At 39.5% G+C, this 24417-nt stretch overlaps 2 protein-coding genes and 1 long non-coding RNA gene across 5 annotated transcripts in view; 1 reads left to right on the forward strand and 2 right to left on the reverse strand.

Annotated features, from left to right (window-relative positions):
* Positions 1-1297: 1297 nt before the first annotated feature.
* smox (spermine oxidase) lies at positions 1298-15658 on the forward strand. Its single transcript, XM_015035994.1, has 7 exons — positions 1298-1414; positions 6924-7158; positions 7755-7981; positions 9407-9580; positions 10633-11371; positions 13455-13615; positions 15494-15658. The coding sequence occupies exons 2-7, from the start codon at positions 6951-6953 to the stop codon at positions 15620-15622; spliced, it is 1638 nt and encodes a 545-aa protein (XP_014891480.1). The 5' UTR covers positions 1298-1414; positions 6924-6950; the 3' UTR covers positions 15623-15658.
* LOC106949612 (uncharacterized) lies at positions 13689-15487 on the reverse strand. The gene is made up of 2 exons (XR_001425411.1): positions 14409-15487; positions 13689-13968 (listed from the first exon to the last, which is right to left on the reverse strand). It is a non-coding gene; the product is annotated as an uncharacterized LOC106949612 (long non-coding RNA).
* A 2781-nt stretch (positions 15659-18439) lies between the features above and the next one.
* The window catches only part of fbxo41 (F-box protein 41), a 43542-nt gene continuing 37564 nt past the window's right edge, over positions 18440-24417 (reverse strand). For all 3 annotated transcript variants that reach the window (XM_015035993.1, XM_015035990.1, XM_015035991.1), the window contains exons 11-14: positions 24298-24416; positions 23664-23822; positions 23364-23479; positions 18440-22659 (exon numbers count right to left, since the gene is read on the reverse strand). In XM_015035993.1, coding sequence (XP_014891479.1) covers positions 22597-22659; positions 23364-23479; positions 23664-23822; positions 24298-24416 — 457 coding nt within the window. In that variant the 3' untranslated portion in view covers positions 18440-22596. The remainder of the gene's footprint in view (positions 22660-23363; positions 23480-23663; positions 23823-24297; position 24417) is intronic.

Genomic DNA, 24417 nt, shown 5'->3' on the forward strand with positions numbered 1-24417 from the left:
AAAATAGTTAGCAGTAACAAGCTGGAGTATTTTTTTTTTAAAGTCGGTTCTAAGAAACATTTTTTTTAGTGTGCTCTACCGCATGAAACGGCAGCCTGTGTGTCACTGAAAGAGAATAGAGGACACTCCCTACCCAATTCTCTCCTAGTTGAATGCACTGACTTGAGAAAAAAATAAAAGATGCTTTTTGGGTGTGAAGTCAGAATGAGCAAGTGAATACATGTGATTTTCCTTCCCAATTTGAACCTTTTCTTTGAGTGCTTTGGAGTCACATTGTATTTGTATCTTTTACTTTGTATTCTAGTTTGCAGTAGCTTCCTTTTGCTTAGTCCCATTGATGCTGGGTACTATCGCAATATGTCCTTTTGTGAGTCATGTCCTGACACCCACATTTCTCATTGCATGGTGCAATTGACCATGAATATTAGTGCAACCAGAAATACTTCCTTGTAGCATTTTGGATTAATTTACTTGTCCTCCTTTCTGTGCACTGGCTATTTCTTCTTTATATCCCTCCAGATACAGTAAGTTTATGAATTGAATGTTGCTTTTGCTTCCAGTAATTCTTAATCTTCTGCTTTTGCTTGTCATTCTAGTTCAGACATTTCCAGTAAAACAATATCCCCATTTTATTAAGTATACAGGCTGCCCTAATTACGTACTTCGATGTATTTTACTGTGATTTTATATAGAGCAACGCAAGTTAGTGCATAGTTCTCCATGCAGTCTACTTTGAGGACCACTTTTCAAACTCCTTTTGAAGTTCTTTTCTACAAGCTTGTACATCTAGGAATATCTTTTTTTTTTTTACCAATTTTTTCCCCTTGCAAGACATTTAAACACAGTCACGTTAGATGAAGATCTTCTGTTAACACAGCTTTTCATTTGTTGCCACAGTTGGATCAGGACAAATACACAGATAAAGTGGTACGTTTTTCTTTCAACCCTTTCATAGTTTGGTGAACTCCTTCATGAACCTTAAAAAATGCTTTCGTCCGGACATGAAGATATCACAACCTCGGCACCTAAAGGTGGAGCGATCCCATGGTGTTTTGAAGCGAATGAAAACCATTACGCGGCGTCAGTCATCACACCATAATACCACGAGCATGATTATTGACCGACTGTGAAGCGAAGGGATTTGTTGTGGCTGGCAGGTCAGATGTGCGTGAATCCGGGTGTACCAGCAGCCCTGTGACGGCAGGCTTTACTCAACGGAGGGCTGGTCTGCGCCGTCATCGTAGCTCATGTTTAATTAATGAGGAGGCAGCGGCCACGAGAAAAACTGGCTGCTTCTGGTTTCCAGACATAAATACAAAGCCGAGCCGGTCGGACAGAGAACCAGAGAGGCACAAAAGGAGAAGCGGAGCACTCTGAGGGGGATTTTTAAACAGAAGAAGACCAAGAGAGTCAGGTAAACAGCTGCTCCACGTACAGCACATTCACTCCGGTTATTGTTTACAAAGCGGGTCGCTGAAGGTGAGCGCGTTCATCCTCTAGAACCCAGGCTGCGTGTCGCTGGCAAATAACGGGAGATAATCTTGTTTACACGTTTTTACTGAATGTCAGCCAGGTGTTTGTGAGGATAAACACTGAAAAAAACAAAACAAAACAAAACAAAAAAAAAAACCGCCGTACAAAGACAAACTGTACACAGGAGCGCCGCTCTGACCAACAACAACGTCCGACACACTGATGTGTGTTAAACAGAGCAAAAGTGGCTCTGGCTTTGAACGGAAACGGAGTTTTTCACCCTTATTTTTCCGCCTCGAGGCGCGTTTGTGTGTTGTCACGTCACCGTCGCTGCCCTATCTTTCAGATGAACTCTGTGAAGTGGTTCGCTTTGTTAAGAGCTGCTGCCACTTTGGCATCACAGCCTATAGACGTGGCAGGCTTTCACGACACACAGCTGTTGCGCGCAGCATAGAGGAAACATCTGATTTCAGCTGTCTTTGTTCTTGCAGGCGACGAGCGGCTCTCACTTCTTTATTCTGCTAGGAAAAGTTTCAGCTTCCCAGTTTGGTGCGCTTATATACAGTTTATAGAACTAGTGTTACGGTGACATCCTGAAAAACTAGTTAGAACAAAGAAAATAGTTTTCTTTGGTTGAAACTCCTGTCGCAATGTTTTGTTTTCATCGTTTAAAACTAAGTAATATATTTACAATTCTGGTCTTTGCTTTGGTCGAAATTCTGTGTATATCCACCTTATAAAGTCATGCATTTGTTTCAAGCTTCCTGGCATAAGTACATTTTCTCATCAGAAACTGATGAGGTGAAGGACGAGGTGACGTGATTATCTCATTCTTAGATTAGATTAGTCTTACAAAATAATTGAAATGAACTACAAGACATTTATCTTGTTGTAGTCAAACATAAGTTAATCAAAATTTTTTATTAGAGTTTGGTTGTAAATACATTTTACAGCTACTTGCATTTTGTTTGGTAAGATTTTGTGATTTATCACAGTATGGATAAACTCTAATTGATGACATTTGCAAAGCAGAAAAATATGAACAGTGTGCTCACTTTTGAGCAGTTCTATGAACAGTTCTCACTTTTACTACATTCTTCCACTGTAGGGTCCATAAGAGCATTAATAAATCATAATATGTCCAAAAATCGTAGTGGTTCCTGTGTTCTGTTTTGTGAAAGAAACATGTGTCTGTTACCCTGTAATGGATTGGTGACGTGTCCAGCCAATAAAAATTGCCTTGTGTTCAATCACCCCTGGAGATAGACACCAGATAACATGGGGTCTTACAAGGATAAGTGGGTATAAGACAATGCCAGTAAAATTTGGTGTAGTCTCTTTTGTAAATTAGTAAATTAGATTTTTATAAGCAGTTTTTTCTGTGCCAAAAAAACCCCCTGACGTACATTTTTATAATCACTTTTATCAGTAGCACAATACATACCACAAAATATTGTGATCAAATTCTAAATCCACAGCACTCATCCCTACTTTTTTATGTAGAACAATAAAAAAACACATATTACTGGCACAGTTAAAAAAAACAGAAAAAAAAAACTTTTTCTCGTATTTGGACTGACTCCTTTTGTAGCTTAAGGATGAACATCAGGTTTACATGCAATAAAAAATTAAATGAGATTATTGTACAATGCTTATCCCCGTTCAGTCTTGTCAAATCTTTTACAGACGGATGAGTTCTGTATGTCCTTGTTCATCTGTATTTGGTTTGTGAGAAAATAATTACATCAGCGCACTTCAGTCTACAGTGACCACTGAATCAAATGTCAGCGTAGTTTAAAACCTGCCCAATTATTTTTTGTGTCTTTTCATCTGAGTTTTTTAAAATTGTTTTGTAAAAAAGCGAAACACAAACCAAACGTAAACCTCTGCTAATCTGTTTCTGAGCATAAAACAGCTCATGTTTCATTTTAATCTTAAGTATTTGGAAAAATAAAAAAATTAAATCTTTTTTATTCTCATGAGAAAAATTTGGTAGAAAATCAGTCCTTCAAAGCTATTTGCAATTTTTATTTTATTTGAGTTTATTGTTATTTATGCAGGTACACGTCTGTGATAAACAGATGAATGAAAGAAGCAACATAATATTGCTATAAAACAGCTGATGGTTCAATATGAAAACCATGTTAACTGAAAGCATAAAATAAAATCAGGAGATGTTAACAACACATACAACTTTAAAAAAAAACCCCACAAACAACAATTCAGTGCTTTTTCATTTTTATGATTCTGCTTTAGACTAAGTCAACATTCCCCGTCAGGGAGCCAACCGGTGTGGTGCGCTGCTGCACAGCTGTGAAGTGCACACGCGCGTTTGCGTGCTTCCACTTGATCCCTGCAGCATGGGAAAATCAGAGTTGGGAGAGAAATGAGGAATGTCTGACCCTTGGCATGCATTCGCAAGACTAAACTGCAAGTTTTTCATGTAGAGATGTAGAAATGTCTGTTTCCCTGCCCCTGGTCTCGTGGGGCTGAGAGAGGAAATGCAGATGTGTGCTCACACAGCTGGGAAGAGCTGTGTCTGCGGGTGAAAGCAGGGAGAGGAAACGGTTATGACGAGATACAGGAGCTCAGATGCAGTCATTTAACAGAGTTCCTGCTGAAGGGCAGTCCCGCTCTTTGAGAGTCCGCTGGCAGACTCGCTTCTCTGTAAACTGCCATTTCTAGGTCAGTGTTGGCAAACTCCCTTCCCTTCATCCTCTCCCCACCCCACCCCGTAGCCACCTGTCTAACCAAGGCCAGCCCACACAGTAATCTGTGGTGAGAGGGTAAAGCATGGAGTGGCGACATGTGGTGACTGTATTAACCAGCCATGGAATTACAAGCAACCAGGAACGGATGCACAATCTGTCAGAGTAATGTGTGCGAGAGGCTCAGAGACGGTTTGTGTTGAATATTGATCGCCTTACATGAAATCACATGAGATCGTGATGTAGAGAAAAATTCCTTTACATGTATAGCACAGTGATAACTCCACAGAGATATTGAATCGTTGAAGCTTGTTTAGCACAAAATGCATGAAAACTGCAGCAATAGTGTTTTAGTTCTATATATAAAATGCTGAAATGTTAGGAATGGAATAAATGCACTGCTGTACTTCTGTGTTTCAAAGTCACATGAGGGGAGATTTATTGCTTTTAATTTTCCAGAAATACTCTTTATTTAATTGGCAAGGAAATTAGCTGGCTGTTTAGTAAACAGAAAATAAATGAAGAGTAATGAGAATGAAGCTTGAATCCTTTTCATTTTTGAAATATACAGTATTGTAGGAATTATTGTTTATGCACGGAATTCATTTCTGATTGCCCTATAAGCCTGCAGGATGTTTAAAGTGAAATTAGAGCCAATGTCATATGCTGACTCCAGCATATTATTGGGTTTAGCCCATATCTCCCTGAAGGGACAGCAGTCAACCAAAACTCTATTTCCAGTAAACTTGTGCATGTCCTCCATAAACAGACGTCACAGTCTAATTTTGACTGTGATTTTCATATATGTTTTCCTGAAGTCCTGGCTTGTGGTTTCCTCTTTCTTTGTTAGTCAGATGACGTCTGCGGACTCTTCTGCTGAGGGAGTTGGAAATCAGTCACGATGGCTGTCTTGCGTTTGCATTTGCAGTGATCGTATTTACAGGCGCCCTTGTGGCTGTGAAAATTGACATAGCCTGAATACGTATATTGTTCCATGATGGTTCAGAAATTGATGAAATTTGGTAAGACTTTGTGGCGCCTTGAGCAAATTTTAATTTGTAGTCCCACTTGAAGTTTAGTTCAAATGCTAACAGATCCCTCTGACATTAACGTCTCTTGTTTGATCATTGGCACACTGTGCCTCCAACAGTACTTGTTTTATACTTGACTAGCAAGTCAACAACAGATCCTTTAATTTATCTGTGCGAAGAACTAAAATGTAAAAGGTATGAAATAAATATAGCTAAAATTTGATAGAAAACTGTTGTGAAAATGGGTTTCAAAATTATTCTTTAACAGATATATTTTATGAGTCAGGTCATATGTTTCTGTTTGTGGATTTCTTGAATCAGTTTGTGCTTTAAATGCACATTAAATGATGTACATCTAGAGCCATATTTAGACTAGAAGAAATATATTTTGATTAGAATTTTAACTCTTAGATCTATTGTATATCAATATATTTATGAATGTAATAATGTAACGGTAAACATTTTGGTCAAAATCATCAAATAGAATAGAATTCTCTGTTATTTTTTGTATCAGCTTTTAAAGAGGTACATCTTTAAACCAATAAACTTAATTCTATTCTATTCTATTCTATTCTATTCTATTCTATTCTATTCTATTCTATTCTTTGTGCATTTTCTACTTACTGCTCACTGGGGTAACATTTAGGGATCTTTGTGTACACATACAAGCAGACAAAGCAGGATTATTTCGAAGAATTAATCAAACCATTTCACAATGCTTTCTTATCATGTAGGAGACGGTTTACTGTTAATCTTTGATTAAAGACTCTAAATGTTGGTGCTGAGTAAACATCTCTATTATGTTTTCAGTCAAATGTCCTCGAGTTGTTTTTACACGCAGCTGTCCATACATTCACAGCAAAGAGCTTTGTGCTGAAGCGACAAGGTCGGCTTTGTGCGCTTTCTTCACCGGGGACTTTGCCATTTCTCTGTCTGAGAAATTCAGGAGGCTGTAATAAGAAATGCGTCTCTTTTGTGTACACTCTGTTCTCTGACAGAAATAACACGGTTCTCCAAAGACCTTCTAATTTGGCCTCACGCTTAATAAACAATAATACAGAGCCAGGGGACAAAGCAATGTAAACATGTCACAAAATGAAGACTCTAAATTAAGTTAATGATGGTAATAAACTGTGCTGTAAATGTGGGTCATGGTAAGTTGACTGCCAACTAACAGCACGGGTCGCCTGTTCAATAGGCTTTTGTAGTCGTGGCTTGATAAACAGCTCAGCGCAACTCCAAATCAGGCCGAATTATGTGTTGAACCTACAGGTGAAAATATTTTAAGGATTTAACAACAGTAAACAACAAACTCTTTGGTTCCAGTTTCAACAGGTTTTTAGATGCCCTCACCTCAATTTAGGTCTTAGTATACAGCACTGATGGACTCATTTGTAGAAACAACATAAGCATCAACATCGCTATTGTTTAACAGTTCATCTCTCTTGTCGTTTTTTTGATAACGAACTTCCATGACTGAGGTTGAAAGGCATCCTTGCCATCACCCTAATCTGTAGCTCCGTCCACAGACTCCAGTTGGGATTCTGGCCAGTTAAAATAAAAGATTATTTTGACTCGTAATCTACCAGGGATATGAGTAATTACGGACTTACCTCCATATCTTAGTAGCATACTGTGAGACAGGGCTCAACCAGACATAACTCAGATGTTGTGACTACTACTAACCCTGTTTTGTATTTGTCTCCTCCAGACTCAACCGAAGAGGAGTTTAGACGGCATGCAAAGTTGTGAAATTTCCTCAGACAGCACTGATGATCCTCTTAGTAGCGGCTTTCGCCCTCATCGACAGCCTCGAATAGTAGTAATCGGTGCTGGCTTGGCCGGCCTTGCTGCAACAAGGGTCCTACTGAAAAACGGATTCACGGATGTCACCGTCCTAGAAGCATCAGACCACATCGGTGGGCGAGTTCAGAGTGTTAAGAACGGTGAGATCATGCGTTGCCGTTTGTTTAGCCAAATGTTCTTGCTTTGAAAGCTTTCTTTTAAATGTAGGGCACAAGTCGGTCAGTGGGGCGCTGGCTATTTTACCTGGTCGTCAAGTATAGTTTAAAAATGCTAAATGTTTTCATTTTAGATCCATCGGCGATGTTCAAATCTTGTCTTAAAGTGCCAAAGCCCTCAATCTTTATGTTTCCTTCCTGAAATTAAATGAATGGCTCATTAGTAGAAGTAGGTGATAAGGTGAGCAGCTGTTTGACACAGGTGTGATGGAGCTTTATTACACCCAAAACAAGCTGGAAGAACCGGAACTGGACAGCACTGCGTCCAGTTCCGGTGCTGATGTAAAGAATACATTAATGAATTTAAAAACTGTATTTACCATGTAGTAAATCTATTATGTTATTGAACTTGACTTTCTAATTACCTGATTGAAGTGGAGCTACTCAGAATTTATACGCAGTGCTGTTCATTCAGACATTAGTAACTACATCTGAGTAAATCAGAACAACCACCAAACAGAGCTAATGTATTTCAGTAATCCAATTCAAATGTTATTTATTTATTATTTTTTTTCTTGCAGGAGAAGCAACTTTGGAACTTGGAGCTACCTGGATTCATGGTGCCAACGGGAACCCAGTGTACCACCTGGCAGAGGAAAATGGGCTGCTGGAGCACACCACAGACGGAGAGAGGAGTGTGGGACGGATCAGCCTGTACACCAAGAACGGTGTGGCTCACTACCAGACCAACGTGGGCAAAAGGATCCCCAAAGACCTGGTGGAGGAGTTCAGTGACCTGTACAATCAGGTGAGACTACACAGAGATGGATAGGTGCACATCTGAATTCATATTACCATGTACAGATTGTGCTATGAATGGTTCAGCCTGTAAAGCAACAGAAAAAAAAAAAAAAAAAACTATGTGTGCTAATCTCACAATGACCATTCTGCAGGCAGTCACAGCACAGTAAGCAGGTTGTACAAGGTCACAGTTACTTTTTAAAGTAGGTTGCTGTGCTGTAAAAATTTAAACTCTAACCCTTTGCTTAAGATTCAGAAGGGGAAATTTCCACAGATGCTAATTGTGGGAGTTTGGCGAAAAAAAAGGTGCAATAGTAAAAACCTAAAACTGTTAATATAGTCATGTGCTGGGAAGCAAGGAAATGTTAATACATAAAACGAAGAGGAGCTGTGATACTCACATGATTTATTTTATGGTTGTATATCATCACTCTTTATCCAGTTAATTCAATAGAGATATGAAAAACATAATAATAATAATAATAATAATAATAATAATAATATGCATCCTGGAAGCAAGATGTCATGCGTCTGATAGTTCAGGATATCTCCTGGTTGTTCACATAACGTATACATTTCTGTGACAAGATCTCAGTCTTTTAGGACAGAATCACTTCATTTGTTAACAAAGTGTTTATTATTATGTGTTCACTAAAGCAGCTCTGAGCAGAGTGAACTGGTGGGGGCGACAATGCAGTAGTGGCCTCAACATTCAGACTGATAATATCTTTGAACACAGTTTTGATGGTTATAATATCCACGTTGGTTGTAACTTTCCATCCACTTTACTAGGCACAGCACTCAATATGAATATTTTACCTCCGTACGTCTGATGTATTCTGAAAGTGAGTAATGCAAGTTATTCTTTCCAAGAAATCCAGCTTCATTAACTGGAAGTTGAAACACTATGACGCGACACTGGGATTGTTTTTCCTTGAAATATGTTGAAGCATAACTGATTGCTGTTCATGAGAAAGGTGCGTTTAGTGATACAAACCAGCTTTTTTTAAGAGCCAGTAGCTGTGATTTCTCAGGACTCCTGTCAACATTTTAAAACGACACTGCATGACACGACCTAATTACTTCTTTTAAAACAGAGAAAATTGACAATCATCCTCACTTCTGTGAAAATAGCATACCATGTTGGTTTTTACAGTTAATAATAATGTCATCTATACCCTTTATTTGTTCTATTTCCTTAAAAGGAAACCTTGGTGTACTGTAACCCAGGTAACCAGATCATACCTAGTCATATTATTATATACTGTATATATATATATATATATATATATATATATATCGTTTTGTCTTTTACATTTTGGCATAATTGAGATGCGTTTCTGACTCAAGTAAAGCTTCCACTGACTGACTTTCTTCCTTTACATTCCTCCTCTTTCTCTTGTCTTGAATGGCTGATTCCTCCCTCCTTTAGGTATATGAGCTGACTCAGGAGTTCTTCCAGAACGGGAAACCAGTTTGTGCTGAGAGCCAGAACAGCGTCGGCGTTTTTACTCGAGACTTGGTGCGCAAGAAGATTATGGAGGACCTTGAGGATTCTGAAAGCACCAAGAAGCTCAAACTCTCGATGCTTCAACAGTACCTCAAGGTATGTTTGGGTTCTTCACATCCAATCTGTGGATTCTGACAGTGAAAAAAAAAAATATTCAAACTGTTTTTAATATGTTTTTACAAATAAAAAATGTATTAAATAGTTTGGTTTGCATTTGTGCTCTGATACCCTTTAATAAACAATTAAATTAATGCCCTTCAGTTTACCGTGTTCTCCTGTTTTAGCTTTTTTGGTCACAATTAAATATTTCTAATCAGACAAAGATATTTTGATTAAACACAAACATCTATTTTCAAATGATGCTGGAGAACATAAACAACATTTTGTTTGTCCCCATTGTTAGACGATGTTGTATTATGTGAAGTTGGTTAAAACATCTCAAAAAGAAACATTTTATGCCCCAGTCTAAAGAACTAAGAGAACAGATGAGGAAGGGTTTCAGGGACTCAACCAGGAGGTCACAAACAAATCCAGGACCTCATCTAAAGCCCTGCTTACCTCACTGGTCTCCATTAAAGTAAGAGTTCACCTTTAAGAACCAACTGTGCACAATGACATCATTGGGAGAGTTGAAAAAGAGCTGACCAAAATTAACACAAATGACTGAAATGCATCTTGATGATCCTCAAGATGTTTGGAAAATAGTAAAATTCCTAAATGAAAATAACATTTTGATATTAGACCAGTTTGGTTTGGTAGGATTTATTTGTTTTTTTTTTCCTTAATGAATGAAAGCATCATTTGAAAACTCCTTTTTGTATTCACCCAGATTATATGTGCCTGATATTAACATTTGATGATGATCTGAAAAAAAATAAATACATCAATAAAATTAGCGTGACAAACAAGCAAGATAGAAGAAATCTGTAAGGTGATAAGTACATTTTCATAGTACTGAATGTTTGCTTTTTGCAGGCAAAATAGTAGTTTTGTTGTAAATCACAACAGCGTGAGAGTTCTGACATGTTTGAAACGATTCCTCTAGGCTATTTTCTGCTGGGGTAACAACTTAATTTCTTTTCAGTCTTGTTGCGAAAGGGACTTGATGTTTACACGAGTGATATCATATGATGATGTCTTTCTTTAAGGTGGAGAGCTGTGAGAGCAGCTCTCCTAGCATGGATGAGGTGTCTTTGAGTGAGTTCGGAGAGTGGACAGAGATCCCTGGCGCACATTATGTCATTCCTGAAGGCTTCATGAAGATTGTGGACCTCCTGGCCCAGGACATCCCGACACGCACCATCTGCCTTTGCAAACCGGTCCGCTGCATCCACTGGAATTACTCAGCCCAGCATCGAGAAGTCATCGGCAAAGGCAGCCATGTCAAGATGGAGGACAACCACAACGACAACAACCACCAACGTAACGAGGACCCCTTGATCCTGGGTCAGCCCATTTTGGTGGAGTGCGAGGATGAGGAGTGGATCCCAGCAGACCACGTCATCGTGACGACTTCCCTCGGCGTGCTGAAGCAGAACCACGAGGCCATGTTCTCTCCTTCTCTTCCCGAAGACAAGGTGCTCGCCATCGAGAAGCTGGGCATCAGCACCACTGACAAGATTTTCCTAGAGTTTGAGGAGCCCTTCTGGAGCCCAGAGTGCAACAGCATCCAGTTCGTGTGGGAGGATGAAGCTCAGCTCGAACAGCTGGCCTACCCCGAAGATTTGTGGTACAAGAAAATCTGCAGCTTCGACGTCCTCTACCCGCCAGAGCGCTACGGCTACATGCTAAGCGGCTGGATCTGTGGCCAAGAGGCGCTGCACATGGAGCGCTGCGATGACGAGACAGTGGCTGAAACCTGCACCGAGCTGCTGAGGCGCTTCACAGGTCAGGACACACACATGCAAGCACAGGGAACCGGTCATCTGTTTCCTCACTTCATGAGCCTTCTCTAGATAGACAATCTTTCAGTGAAAGCGATCGTCTGGAAAAAGCCTTGGATGACTAAGAGTGAGAATCTTTATGAAGTGAGTCGTGAGTGGGTCATTATCTGGGAGTTGTTACGGCATAACTGATCCTGTGATATAATTTGCTTTCCTAGAAAACCAAACGTTTTACAAAGGAATCAGCTGAATGACTCAGCTGTACTACACCCTGAGGAAGTATGTTGCTTCATTACATTTTGTCACACTACATCCACAAGCTTTAACCTATTTTAATGTGATTCCGTATGATCGACGAATAAGGCAGAGGAAGAAAACAAACACACGGTGTCAGCATTTTTCACAGCTAAACAGCATAAAAAATAAAATCCTGTCTTTCGTATGGGACAACTGCAGATAGAGAGCAATAATAAAATCAAAGCAGCCAAAAGTCCCAGCAGTAACTGGAGAAATCATGGAGGTCCACAGCTCAGATGGGAGAGTCTGTTTCTCAAAAGAACCTCTGTAATGATCACAGACGCAGAACTGAACACTGAGTATGGATCACCGAGTAGATAAGACAAGCCTTGTTCACATTTTTAGAGGGTGAACAACTCAGGGAACAGTAGCGTAAGGGCTCCAACGTCATTGCAACAGAACATGTAACCTGTTCTCTGAGCTGATTTACTGTGTGCTGAATGGCAGTAGGTCAGGAAGGAAGTACAGAACACACACAAGTCTGACTTCTTCCTCTGAACTAGGTCACAGTCCAAGTACAGAGGCTGTATGTGTCACTTCATGCTGAGGTCAGTGCACTTCCTATTTATGTGTAATGTGAATTACACAAAAGTCATTCTCACACACACACACATGCACAGAAAAATGGACTTTATAATGCATCAAGTACAAAGCCACACATGCTCACTCACGCACACACACCTACACACACACTCTCCTCAATTAGGTCAGTGTGTTTTTACTTATGCAGCTGTAGTTTAATTACATACATCCTCACAGGCGAGCCTCTGTTTGCACTCGACTTCGACTCGTTGAACTTTATCTTTCTTTGCCCACAGTGGTTTGATCATGTGATATGCTGGCATATAAGCGACAATATGGCTACAGCTTTTTACGTCACTTTTTTGTTTTTCTCATCTGACTTGTCTGTGTCAAAATACAAGATTACAGCATCAATCCCCCTTATATAACCTGATTTTAGATTAAGTAGCCAAAAACTGTACTCAACTAACTTCAGTAGAAGAAAAAGAACCAACACAAAACATTAGCAGAAAAGTATAAGGGTACTTGGGTATTACTGTGTAATCTGATTTAATTAGTTAAAATAATGTAATTATACAGAAATAATTCAAATGTGCTTGGTACTTAATTATAATAAACGAATAAGAAAATATAAATAACATCATCATAAGAGAAAAAAGGGGCAACAAAACCATAAACTCAGCATATAGAAAATAACATGAAACTTTTTTACAAACCTTAAGTCTCTCGCATTCATGGGTTTTCTTGCTATAGTTCGTGCTTTACTTTGCGCACCACAATTTAAGAATTCAAATACGTAGCAAATACACTTCATTTTAGTGATTAAACTGTTTTTCTTGTACTTGCGTTCATCCCTTTTACTGATCTGTAGCTTGACTACAGTTAATGATTCAGCACAATGTCATAGTGAGTCATATGCTGACAAGCCCATGATAGTAAACATGCGTATATCTACACATGCAGTCATATGATAGATTAGCAGAATCTATGCCGTCGTAACAGTCGTGTCCTAATTTCTTCATCACCTATCAGAGCTACAAACCTCGGGCCTGACTGCAGCTTCCTCTGTGTCAGCATTGATTTTATTTATCACTATTGATTTAAGATATAAGATCTTACACTTAATCACCGTGCATATACCCTTTGTACATTTGAACTGAGTCTGACCTGTCCCACCTGTTTGAGTTTCACGGAAAGCAAACTGTATTTCATTTGAACATTCAGTAGTACATATGCTGACCTTTTCCCTTCATGTTGTCTGTTGATAGGGAATCCTGACATTCCAAAGCCCAAGCGTATCCTGCGCTCATCTTGGGGCAGCAACCCCTACATCCGAGGCTCCTACTCCTTCACCAGGGTCGGGTCCAGTGGACAAGATTGTGAAAGCCTGGCCATGCCGCTGCCTTATGCCAACAGCACAAAGGCTCCGGTAAGACAACTGCACAAAGTACATCTCATGTTTTTCTCATTTGCCATGCACTCAAAACAAATCTTTTTGTCAGAGGACTCACAATCTAAAAACATTTGACCCGTTTCGTCACTTTGAAACCTTCAGCGTGTTTAATTGAAATTTTATGTGACAGGCCAACACAAAGTATTACATAACGTTGTGAAGTGGAGAAAACACGTCATTTTCAAAGGTTTCTTTCTGAGAAATAAGAGTGCTTCACGTTTTCCCCGCTAAATAAATTCTCATGCAATCGATTGCCTTCAGAAGTCTAAATACTACAGAATGTTAACCTGTAATTTAATCTCAGTCTCAGTCCAGTTGTTGTGTGAAGGCTTTAGATCAGGGGTCCCCAAACTTTTCATGCGAGGGCCACATGACTGTTCCTTTTTCTGGTCGGGGGCCGGTCTTAGTTTTTCAAGAAAGAAACCTTAGAAAAGTTTTGTTGACGGGGGGTGGGGGGTTGGTTGGTGTGAAACTGTGGAGCGGGGGGGTTATTGGATTACTGCCGACGACATATTCGCGTTTATAGATAGATTTTTACCCAGAATGCAAATGGAAAAAAACCGTGAGCGAAACGGTGACTGGTACTGACTAGTATATATTACATTGAGGGAAACTAAGTTTCATATCTCCTCAAGAGCTCCCCTGGTGGTTGAAGAAAAATCCACATATATATGAAAAAAAAACACTGAATGCTCTCTGGTATTGTTCAGGGGGCCGGACCAAATGAGGAGGCGGGCCAGATCCGGCCCGCGGGCCGTAGTTTGGGGACCCCTGCTTTAGATGCTTTTTAGAGAACATCAGTGGACAAACAGCGTCATGAAGATGAAGAAACAGCAAACAGATCAAGGAGAAGTGGGGATGACAGCAACTAAACTGACAGACCAGGCAAAGAGACTCTTAATCAGGGGGCACCTCTGGAGGAGCTGCAGAGATCCACAGCTCAAGTCTAATATCTTTTTTTTGATTGAACAACTATTAGCTATGCACTCCAGAAATCTGGCCTTTATGGAAGAGTGGCAATTAACAAAGACATTAGTGAAAGAAAGAAAGACTTTAATGTTTAATGTTGTCAAACCATCTGCAGGTGTGACAGCAGCAAAATGTAGTTCAGCTAATATTGACTCAGGAACACTGCGAAACTGAACACCAATTAAACACCAGCTGGAAATGCATACCACACCATTCAGTTTTTTATTTATATATATAAAAAAATTTTAAACTGTGTCATTTTCCTCATTTTGCACCACTGGGGTTTGCAAAACAAAATGGTTGTAAAATACATAGAAAAGGAAGGAGTAGGAGCCTCGGATGTAGGGGTTGCTGCCCCAAGATGAGCGCAGGATACGCGATTGTAATGTATCAAGATGTGGAAAAGTTAATGTTCAGCTCCGTAAAGTTCAGATAGAGTCATCCTAAACTGGGTAAATATATGCATAGATCTAATATATCTTTACGTAGAGATCAGCAACCGTCACACCGCCACACATTTAGAGCAAATGCTGTCAGAGAGCAAATGCTGATTGTTACCCACGAGGCTGCAGCATGAAACCTGATGATTCTGGGTGAAGAGGAAGAGGAGCTAGAGGTGGGGAGTTCTTCGTGTACATTTGACACTCCTGCAGGAACAGCATGACCTCTCTCAGCTGAGAGAGTCCTTCAGGCCAGCCAGGCTAAAAATCACACTCAGGTCAGCACTTCAACAAGTGAACCTCCAACGAGCGAAAGAGAGATAGAAGACGGTGCCTCTGGGAAGGCCATAACCACGTCTATATGATACTGACATCTGGATTTGTTCTCTAACATGTTTTCCCTTTTGTCTCTCCCCTCCCCCGCTTTCTTCTGCTCCTTTCTTAGCCGCTGCAGGTCCTGTTTGCAGGAGAGGCCACCCACAGAAAGTACTATTCCACAACACATGGTGCTTTGCTCTCAGGGCAGAGAGAGGCCACCCGCTTGATGGAGGTGTACCATGACCACAAAGCCTAATACAATCTATATAAAGATATTGAGACTCCAACTAGTGAAAAAAATTACAAACCATTGACTTAAAGCTTTCTGTCTTAACGATTAGGTTCCATGTGTAAGCATAGCTCGGGCATTATTACACTGATAAATGAGTATTTTTCACGTACTGTAGGTTTTAAATCAGCTTAATTTTGTTTTAAATGTTTTGTTTAAACAGTTATCAACGGTGCTGTAATTTCTTGTCTTGGCCATTCTTTCATGATGCTGTTACTGTTTTTTTTTTCTTTTTTTCTAAATCAGGAATTTCATGTTCATAGCAGCGACATCTTTAATTTACCTTTTTATAAGTGCCTTCTGTATTTAATATCATGTTTCTTCGAAAATAATGGAGATAATTAACAAAAAAAGTGCAAATTTTAACAAAATAAAAGTTCTATGATCATTCTTCAGCTTCATAGCTTTTTATATGAAACTGTCTCTGCTTATCGATTAGCTGTCAAATATAACACCCAAAACATCAAAAGAAGGTGTTTTAATTGACCAAAAAAAACAACAAAAAAAAAACTTAACAAATACCAGTGGTTTTTCTAAAATCACCTGAGTGCATTAAACATTAATACGACACTTTGTTGCTGTATTTTAAGTTCCACTGAAACTCTCAAAGGAGTTTTACAACGTTCAGCATTTTGCCTGAGATTACTAAATCGGTCAGATTAGAGGATTGTGTGGATGAGTGTAAGCTGACACTTTGTTTTGTGTCGGCTGTGCACTCTCCTCCTCTATTCAGACAGGGAGAAAAGGAGAGGAGAACCCTGGGACAAAGTTCTGGCATGAGTCCTGCTCCGGCAGAGGAACACGTGAGGCTGCAGAGGAATTAACAATTCAGCTGCAGCTTCACCATCACCAGGCGGTCAAGTCTCCTGGCTTAATAAAGTTAAAAGACACAGTTTTAACAGCTTCGCTCAACAATGTCAGCTGAAAAAAAATAAATAAATAAAAAATCACACATATCTGGGCCTAAAATGATATGTATTTTATACTTAGTGAAACCTAAATGATAAATTTCTCTTGGTTAGTTTTTGTCTGAAAGGAGTGAGTATTATTCTATATTTTTTAAAACTTTGACACAACTAGATATTTTTCAAGACTTTGTTGTATTAAGATAAAAGTCAAGGAAAGTGAACATCTGTGGAATATGCCAACTTTTTGAAAGTAGCAAAGCTTAAGAGAAAGTGAACTTCTTCACATTTATGCATTTAACATATTAAAATAAGGATTTTTGTTTTTTGGCTCTTTGTTTGGTGGTGAAGCAACAGGAAAGCAGATTGTGAGAAATGGGGAAGATGTGGCAAAAGTCAACAGGCGGGGCCTCAAAACCTGAGGCCTTCGTACATGGGTCACGGGGTTTTACCCTTGCGCCACCGCCGCACCCAAAACTGTCATTCTTTTCTTGCTGCCCTGGTTTCGTCATGTCATCTTGGCAAAAGTCACTTTCATTATTAGTTCTCTGTTGGAGGGCCATGTAAGCCAAGTTTATTTGTGTCACAAATTTCAGCAATGAGGCAATTCAAACTGCTTTAAATGATAAAAACATGCAATAAACAGCTAGGGGCATTACACTCCAGTGGCAAAGTAAAGAAAAGAAACTCAGCATTTCACCATTTTTTGCTGTTTCCTGGAAGTTTGTTCCAAATTAGAGGAGCATAAAGACTGAATGCTGCTTCTCCATGTTTGGTTCTGGCTCTGGGGATGCAGAGCAGACCAGAACCAGAAGACCGGATACAACGACAACAAATTAAGGTATTTTGGTGCAAAGCTATTCGGTGATTTTGGTGAGTCTTGGCTGATGAGCCCTATTTTTCTCAATTTCCTTTGCATGTATTACATGGACTACACTGAATTAAGGGCATGAGGGTAAAGAGGACCAGACATGTCTGCATGCAACTCTTTTCAGGCTTTTATTTGTATTAATTTTGTTTGATATTATTCACTAATTGGACCACTTTAATACCTCAGTACATACCAACTAAATGCGTTGGTGTTTGCTAAAGCGTGACACAATGTGTATGTTCAAGTGTAAGACTACTACTAAGGGAAAGTGCTGTAAATAGCAGAACTTTTGATCCTTTCACAAATGATTTGCTCACAAGAAACCAGGAAAAGCCCCTGACAGGGAGGTCTTTGTGTGACAAGTGGCTCGCACAAGTCAAGCTCTTTGTTGTTTCCTGTGTGACATGCAGCCGAGCTTCCTGAACGCAGCTTTCAGGCACACCACCAGCACAACTACCAAGACACCTTGTTAACTTCCTGCTCGTCTGTACGTGTCGACTTTTTTTGTGCAAATAACCAGACTTCCCTCATGTTAAAAGCAAGGCTCACAGCTCAGATTTACTGCACATACAGTGCTTGTAGCTTCAGGGAGGAGAGTTAAATTTAAAGTTAAATTCGGATCTCGTGTGGCAGATTTAGGTGGTTGGTAAAGTTTCGGTGGGTTTGCAGTCGTGTCATGATGATCTTTCCATTTTCTGATGAACGACTGAACAGCGCTCCTTCACGTGGTCAAATGTCGAGGTATTGTTTTTTTTAAGGCAACTCCACTGAAAATTTCTTTACAAGATTTTGCCTGATATTTAGGATTATCTGATGGGGCCTTGAGTTTCACGTACATGTCTACGTTCTTGTATTACAGAGTTTCGACTAGAATCCCAGAAAGGTTGTATACCAATTGTTTTCGGGTCAAATAACTGGTGTAATGCAGTCAAGGCCTCAGACATATATCAAATATAGTTCATCTCGTATAAATATATAAGCATATATTTCAAGAACAAAAAGAGGAAGTACAATTTAAAGCAGTTTTATTGATGACATCAAATGAATGAAAATCCATCTATTGCAGTCATCGTAGAAGGCTGTTTGATCTTTTTGGAAAAGTTTTTTTGTTCTCATCAACAGAATTCATGTGTTCGCAGAAATTGGGATGAATCACCTGTCGATGGCAGTAAGAAACAAACTAGAAACTAAAAAAAAAAAAAAAAAAAGAAAATGCATTTATAATTGCCCTGCTAAATGTTGAGGTAATGTGTAAAACACACTTCAGATGAATGGGCAGAGTACAATCGTTCATACATAAAATATATACAGAAGTACATTAACACTCACGCAGCTTTCTTCTCCTATTGCACGGCATGGTAAAAATGTTAACAGAGGACACTTAAGTCAGTTACGGTTCAGGCATGATGCGTTGAGATAAGGTAAGTACAGATGGAAGCCAAAGATTCAGGTTTTTCCAGTGTCACTGGTACCTTTACGCCGTAGTTTCATGGCGTTTCGCGGCGTTTACAAAGAGTCCGTATTCACAACCAAGCGAGAGTACCGTTGATGCGAGTGTGAAATTTACAGGGTAGAAGTAAAGCAAAGATGGCAACAAATACAAATATAAGGTCATACTGGCAACTCAAAAAGCACTTAAATGTAGTTAAACGAGAACGATAGGTTCCAGTGTGGGAGATGTTGCCTGTTCTCAAACAGAGATAAGCAATTTTTATTACTGTTATTTCCAACAATCAAGCAACAGACGTCCCAGAAACGTCTGTCCAAATGGATGACCAACGGGCCATGGAAAGTGTTCAAGAAAGGAAAGTGCATCTTTTTTTTATTTTTAAATACCCGAAAACATTAAAAACACTCTTATAATAAACATCTGAAATAGTGTTTTTCTCTATAGTGCAACAACAGACAGGATCAAATGAAGATTATTATTAACCTGCAGGCAATCAAAGCTCTATAAACATCTAATTGTTTTTTTTTTTTTTGTGTGTTTTTTTTTTTTTTGCCACAGTAGCAGAACAGTTAAAAAGGCAACTCAATGATTGATGCATGAACACAAACATGCCAACATTATACTGTACACAGCGCTCTTTTTTATATAGAAATAAATAGCTGAATTATCATCTTTAACCTTTTTAAATAATCTCCATCTCTATATGAATCTGATGCACATTTAATATAAAGTATCTAGTACACAACTGCAATTTTAACACTACTGTTAGACATAATATAGTTCTCTATGCGTAATTATTCATTGGACTCTAAATGAAGACCTGTAAACTTCAGTTTTTCCACTCCGACTCATCACCTTATTAGAATAACATCAAATGTCGGTCTCTCTCTTTTTTTTTTTCAGGAGTTTTTTTTTTTTTCTTCTTTTTTTCTTTTTCTATATACAAACATTATATACAGAGTAGCTGATAATGAATGCAGGATTGTCTGAAACTCAAAATCAACAAGTGCTTTGTGGGGAGTTTTCTCTACTGTGAAGTTTATCTCCTCTGTGGTGAGCCTTTTTCCCTCAGGTTAGCCAGCAACCAATCCACATCAGAGTGGAATAAAAAGAGGGAGAGTCACAGCTTGCTGAATACTATATGTGACCATACATATAATTTAACATGTGCTCACGGTGAGCATGTCAGGCAAAGGGTTCCTACAAACTTTTCCTTTCAAAACTCCGGACTCCGAAATGTTCAGATTTCTCATTTCATTTTCAGGCAGTTTTTCCACAGGAAAGTGAAAAACAGGTTTTTTTTTGTGTGTTTTTTTTCCATTTAGCAAAGCTCAAACTTTTTTTTAGCTTGTTTAGTCAAGGTGAAAATTTCAGCGCCTCATCATATTGAGATAACAAAAATCTAGAGCTGATTATATTATGTTCAAATGTTACTTTATCTGAAGATATCAAGATCCTGAGCTCAATATACCGTGATAGAAATTTTAGTCTTGTTTTGATAGGAAAATGCCTTGAAGATTTTTTGTTGAGATGACATTATCAGTGCTTTATGCTCTTGTCCTAAGATCTGCATCTCATTTTCTCATTATAATGCTTTCAGTATATCATAACCTCAAGAAATATTGAGGGTTTTTTTATGATTAGGGTTTCCCTGTCTCATTATCTAGAGATAATACAATTTTAAGCTTGTTTTTAATGCAGTAACAGTTTCCGTGTCTTTATTTTGTCAGTAGCGAGATTTTAAACTCACTTCAAATATTTTTGATCCTACTATGCAGAGAAAAATGAATATCAGGATACTTTGTGCTTAAGATATGGCAGTTGTGGTAACATTTTTCATCTTACCATTATCTTGAGATAATGAGACCATGGGCTTGATTTCGCTATCGTATCATTTACCTAATATCCAAAGCTCAAATGTTTTAAATAGCTGGCGTGTTTTATCAATCCCCCCCAAAAATAAGTCACAACATCTATCATAGCCCCATAAGTTTTTGCAAATGTCATGCAAACTCCACTCTTGTAAAGATTATGTCGGAACCCTCTAAGCAACCTGCAGCAGAGGAATGGGAAGGACTGTCATGTTCAAGTGATTTCGTTTCAATCTGTACTCAGATTTTGTGCATGTTTTAGAGAAAGATAAAATATTGCACATTATTAAAGTTCGAGATAAGGAGAAATCAGTGCACCAGAATGCAAAACATATTTGGTCCGAAGTAGGGATTACATTCTATCAAATAAAACAGTGAGTCCCTTTTTAAGGCCTGGCAAACACACACCTCTAACATCCAAAACTTTGAGCTCAAGACAGAGCCATCGGATCAACGGGCTTATTGTTTCACTGCAGTAAAGCGACACTGGAACCAGAAAATGTGTAGAGCAGTGCAGTCTTCAACCCCCCCCACCCCTCCTCCAAAAAAAAAAAGTACAGCTAATTAAAGTTTGAAAAAATTTCTGCCAAATCAATTTCCTAACTTGAAGGGAAGCCCTGAAGACCTGAAGCATAAGACCTGGATCCCTTAACGTACAGGTATCAGCTCCCTTCACACTAGCTGAGATACTGGGTGGAAGAAAACATCAGAAGAGGATTGGAGGATGTCACCTAATGAATTAGAATGCAGAGAATAGCCCCTATGATGCAAATGGCACTGTTCAGTATGAATACAAACACTAGAACACCTGTACACACCTGGATAATTTGCTTTATAGGAAACACAAACACTTTATATTCAGTTTGAGCTGCTTCTGCTGACAGCAAACTTGGGTCCAGTCGGGACACTGGTGACTTGCCTGGTCCCTCATCCTTTTATAATTGGCACACCGGAGAAGGAAACACTGGAAAAAAAGACGAACGTCGCTACAAAATGCAGCAGCGACTTAGGATACTCCGTACATGTCCTCTGACGCAAACAGGTCCAGAGATTACAACAAAGTTCATAAACACTGAATCCAGTTTGTTCTCATACAAGGAAGCAGAGGACGGTACTGGAGGCAAAACCCCAGCGCTACCATGCACTTTCAAGATAACATGGTCCATGTGTTGCTGCAGGGCGGGAGCCCCCCCCCCCCGCCACCCTTTCTGTAGTGCTTGGAAGCAGTGCATGTTCACACGCTTGGATTTGGCAAGTTTTGGGGACAGAGTGCGATAAGCATTTATTTCCTCAACATCACACCTAAGCATAAAGCTCCCATTGCAACCCCTTAGGAAAAAAAAAAAGCCTCGACCTCTTGTGAAAACAGACGCTTGATGGACGTCTGTGGAAAATACGCACGTCCCCCAATCTTGTTTCTGCAGTTGACGTTGAAGCTAGTTTGCATTAAGCAGATGCGGAAAGTGAGAATGCAGCGTGGAGACACTCCAAGTGGCTCCACGTTTAGAGAGAGATTGTGGATGAGAGACAGTTTGAACGCAGCTGTGTTTCTTGAGTTAGTGAGGTTTATACAGTCTCTTGGTTGGGTATCTACTGCCTCTGAAGATCACCAACACTTAGCACATTTTCATCAAATCTGGTTCTGTTTTATGATTTTTTTTATTTTTTTATTTAGTAAAATATACTTGGTAATCCTGGGCCTTCATTCATTAATAAGATCTTTCTTGGTTCTGTTTCTTGTGCTCCAAATGCGTCCAGCCACCAGGAGGTGGGCTCAAGCTACCTGTGTCCTGCGGATCAACTCATGCTGTGGTCGCACTGTCCAGCAACCTGCACAAAGGATGTTAGCAGAGGCTGTCTGCTTTCACGTGGAGGATTTTGGAGAAACCCGGTCTCTTCTTTAGAGCCTGAAAAAAAAAAAAAAACAGAAAACAAAAGGATAAAAATAAATCCCTGTGAAATTTGTGGAGCGCCACTAACAGATTCTCCCAATTTAGCAATGGATCGCTGCAGCTCGACAGCTACCAAGGGCCTGATTCTCTGTCCATTCCTGCAGGATATTCAGGATTATTGGTATAAATGAGACTGAGAATGATTCCATGTCACAATTTATATATATATATATATATTTGTTAAAGCAATACAAAATCATGCATCATTTTTAAAATTGTGCACTACCTTGTATCAGTCTGCCGCATAAAATCCCAAATAAGTTCACTGAGGCCTGTGAACATGACACAGACATGTGTCGACTTCTGTGGCGACACAGAGGCCAATGCAAGTAGGCATTGACTTCATTGCACCACACGTCAGTCTGACACATCAAAACAAAGCCTTTCATGTCTCTAGTCATGGGTGTTATGAAACCAGCTCACACAGTCAGTCCCACTCATCCAACACCAATAGATTCAACAACTGAATCAAGAGTCAATTCTGACAAAAAACAGATGTATAATTTCTAGCTTGCCACAGGGACATTTTCTTTGCACACGTGTCAGGAACTATTCCCTGACACGTAAAAGGTCAGCTTCTAAAACTCTAAAACTTTAGGCCATCAGTGGTTTGGAAAGTGTAGGGACACACCGCTGTGAGACACAGAGGTGTTGTTTACCTGCAGCTTGTTAACCATTTCATCAAACAGCTTTCTGGCTTCTGGGCTGTTGGGGTCCTCAAAGTAGTCTTCTATACCAATCTGAACCACGATGGATTTCAGGTTGCGGCAAACACCTGGTTGGAAGGAGGATTTGTGGATGTAATTCACATCTGAAAGTTGTGCTTGGTTGGGAAGATTTAAATTAGCGCTCTAAAGTAAAAGCTTTGAAACAGAAAAAAAATATATAAATACATAAATAATTGGCTGCGTTGTCCAGAATTTGACATCGAATCGTGTTACACATCAGTCTCAACTCACTGTTGAAGTGGAGCAAGGCTTTAGGGGTGACTGGCGTGGATGAAAGCACCAGCATCTCCAGACCCTTCAGGCCCTCCCTGCAAACCTCTGCTGCCACCTCCTGGTTGATTTCGCTCACATGGTCCAACTCCAACACCTGCAGGCGCATGCAGTTCCTCGCTGAACAAATGGGAAAGAGGAACAGCCCACATTCAACACAAGGACCAAGTAGGAACACGTTTTAGTACAACACATTCACCCAATTTATTTTTATGATCTAGATTTTCAAGAAATCACGAAACAACGCGATCCCTGAAGTCGGCTTGTGATTCAAAAGAATCAAAAACCAAAGTAAACAATATGTTGACACAACTTAAGTTCTGAAAAAGAAAATCAAAAATAAAAGGCATCGGTGACATACAATCAAATAATTTTCCTGAGTTCAGATTGGATTTTTTGGATTTTTAAAGCCATATTTGTAAGAGTACACAACGCCTGGTTGCCTTGCCAACAGATGCTCCCAACTGAGATCTCTAATTAATGTTCTCAGGGCAACCACAGAGGCCTTGTGGAAAGTATCACGCTATAAGAATATTTTTTCAGGGTACTAAATAAAACAAAAACACCATCATTCTAATGTATGTTCAATATTTACCCAGTGAGGCGAGTCCCTGAATCCCACATCCAGCTCCACCCACACCAAGAGCACGGAGATGTGGCCAGCATCTTCCAATCGTCTGCAGGCATCGGTTGCTGAAACGTGCTGGTTGTTGAC

This window comes from Poecilia latipinna, unplaced genomic scaffold, assembly GCF_001443285.1.
Source record: "Poecilia latipinna isolate Pla-1442-1.1 unplaced genomic scaffold, P_latipinna-1.0 Scaffold353, whole genome shotgun sequence".
Lineage (NCBI taxonomy): Eukaryota > Metazoa > Chordata > Actinopteri > Cyprinodontiformes > Poeciliidae > Poecilia > Poecilia latipinna.

What these genes read in the sequence shown, in the direction of transcription:
- smox (XM_015035994.1), top strand. Translation starts at nt 6,951, where the DNA reads ATGCAAAGTTGTGAAATTTCCTCAGACAGCACTGATGATCCTCTTAGT. An exon ending in TGCTTCAACAGTACCTCAAG is followed by an intron (nt 9,581 to 10,632) that starts GTATGTTTGGGT and finishes TCTTTCTTTAAG; the next exon opens with GTGGAGAGCTGTGAGAGCAG. An exon ending in CCAACAGCACAAAGGCTCCG is followed by an intron (nt 13,616 to 15,493) that starts GTAAGACAACTG and finishes CTCCTTTCTTAG; the next exon opens with CCGCTGCAGGTCCTGTTTGC.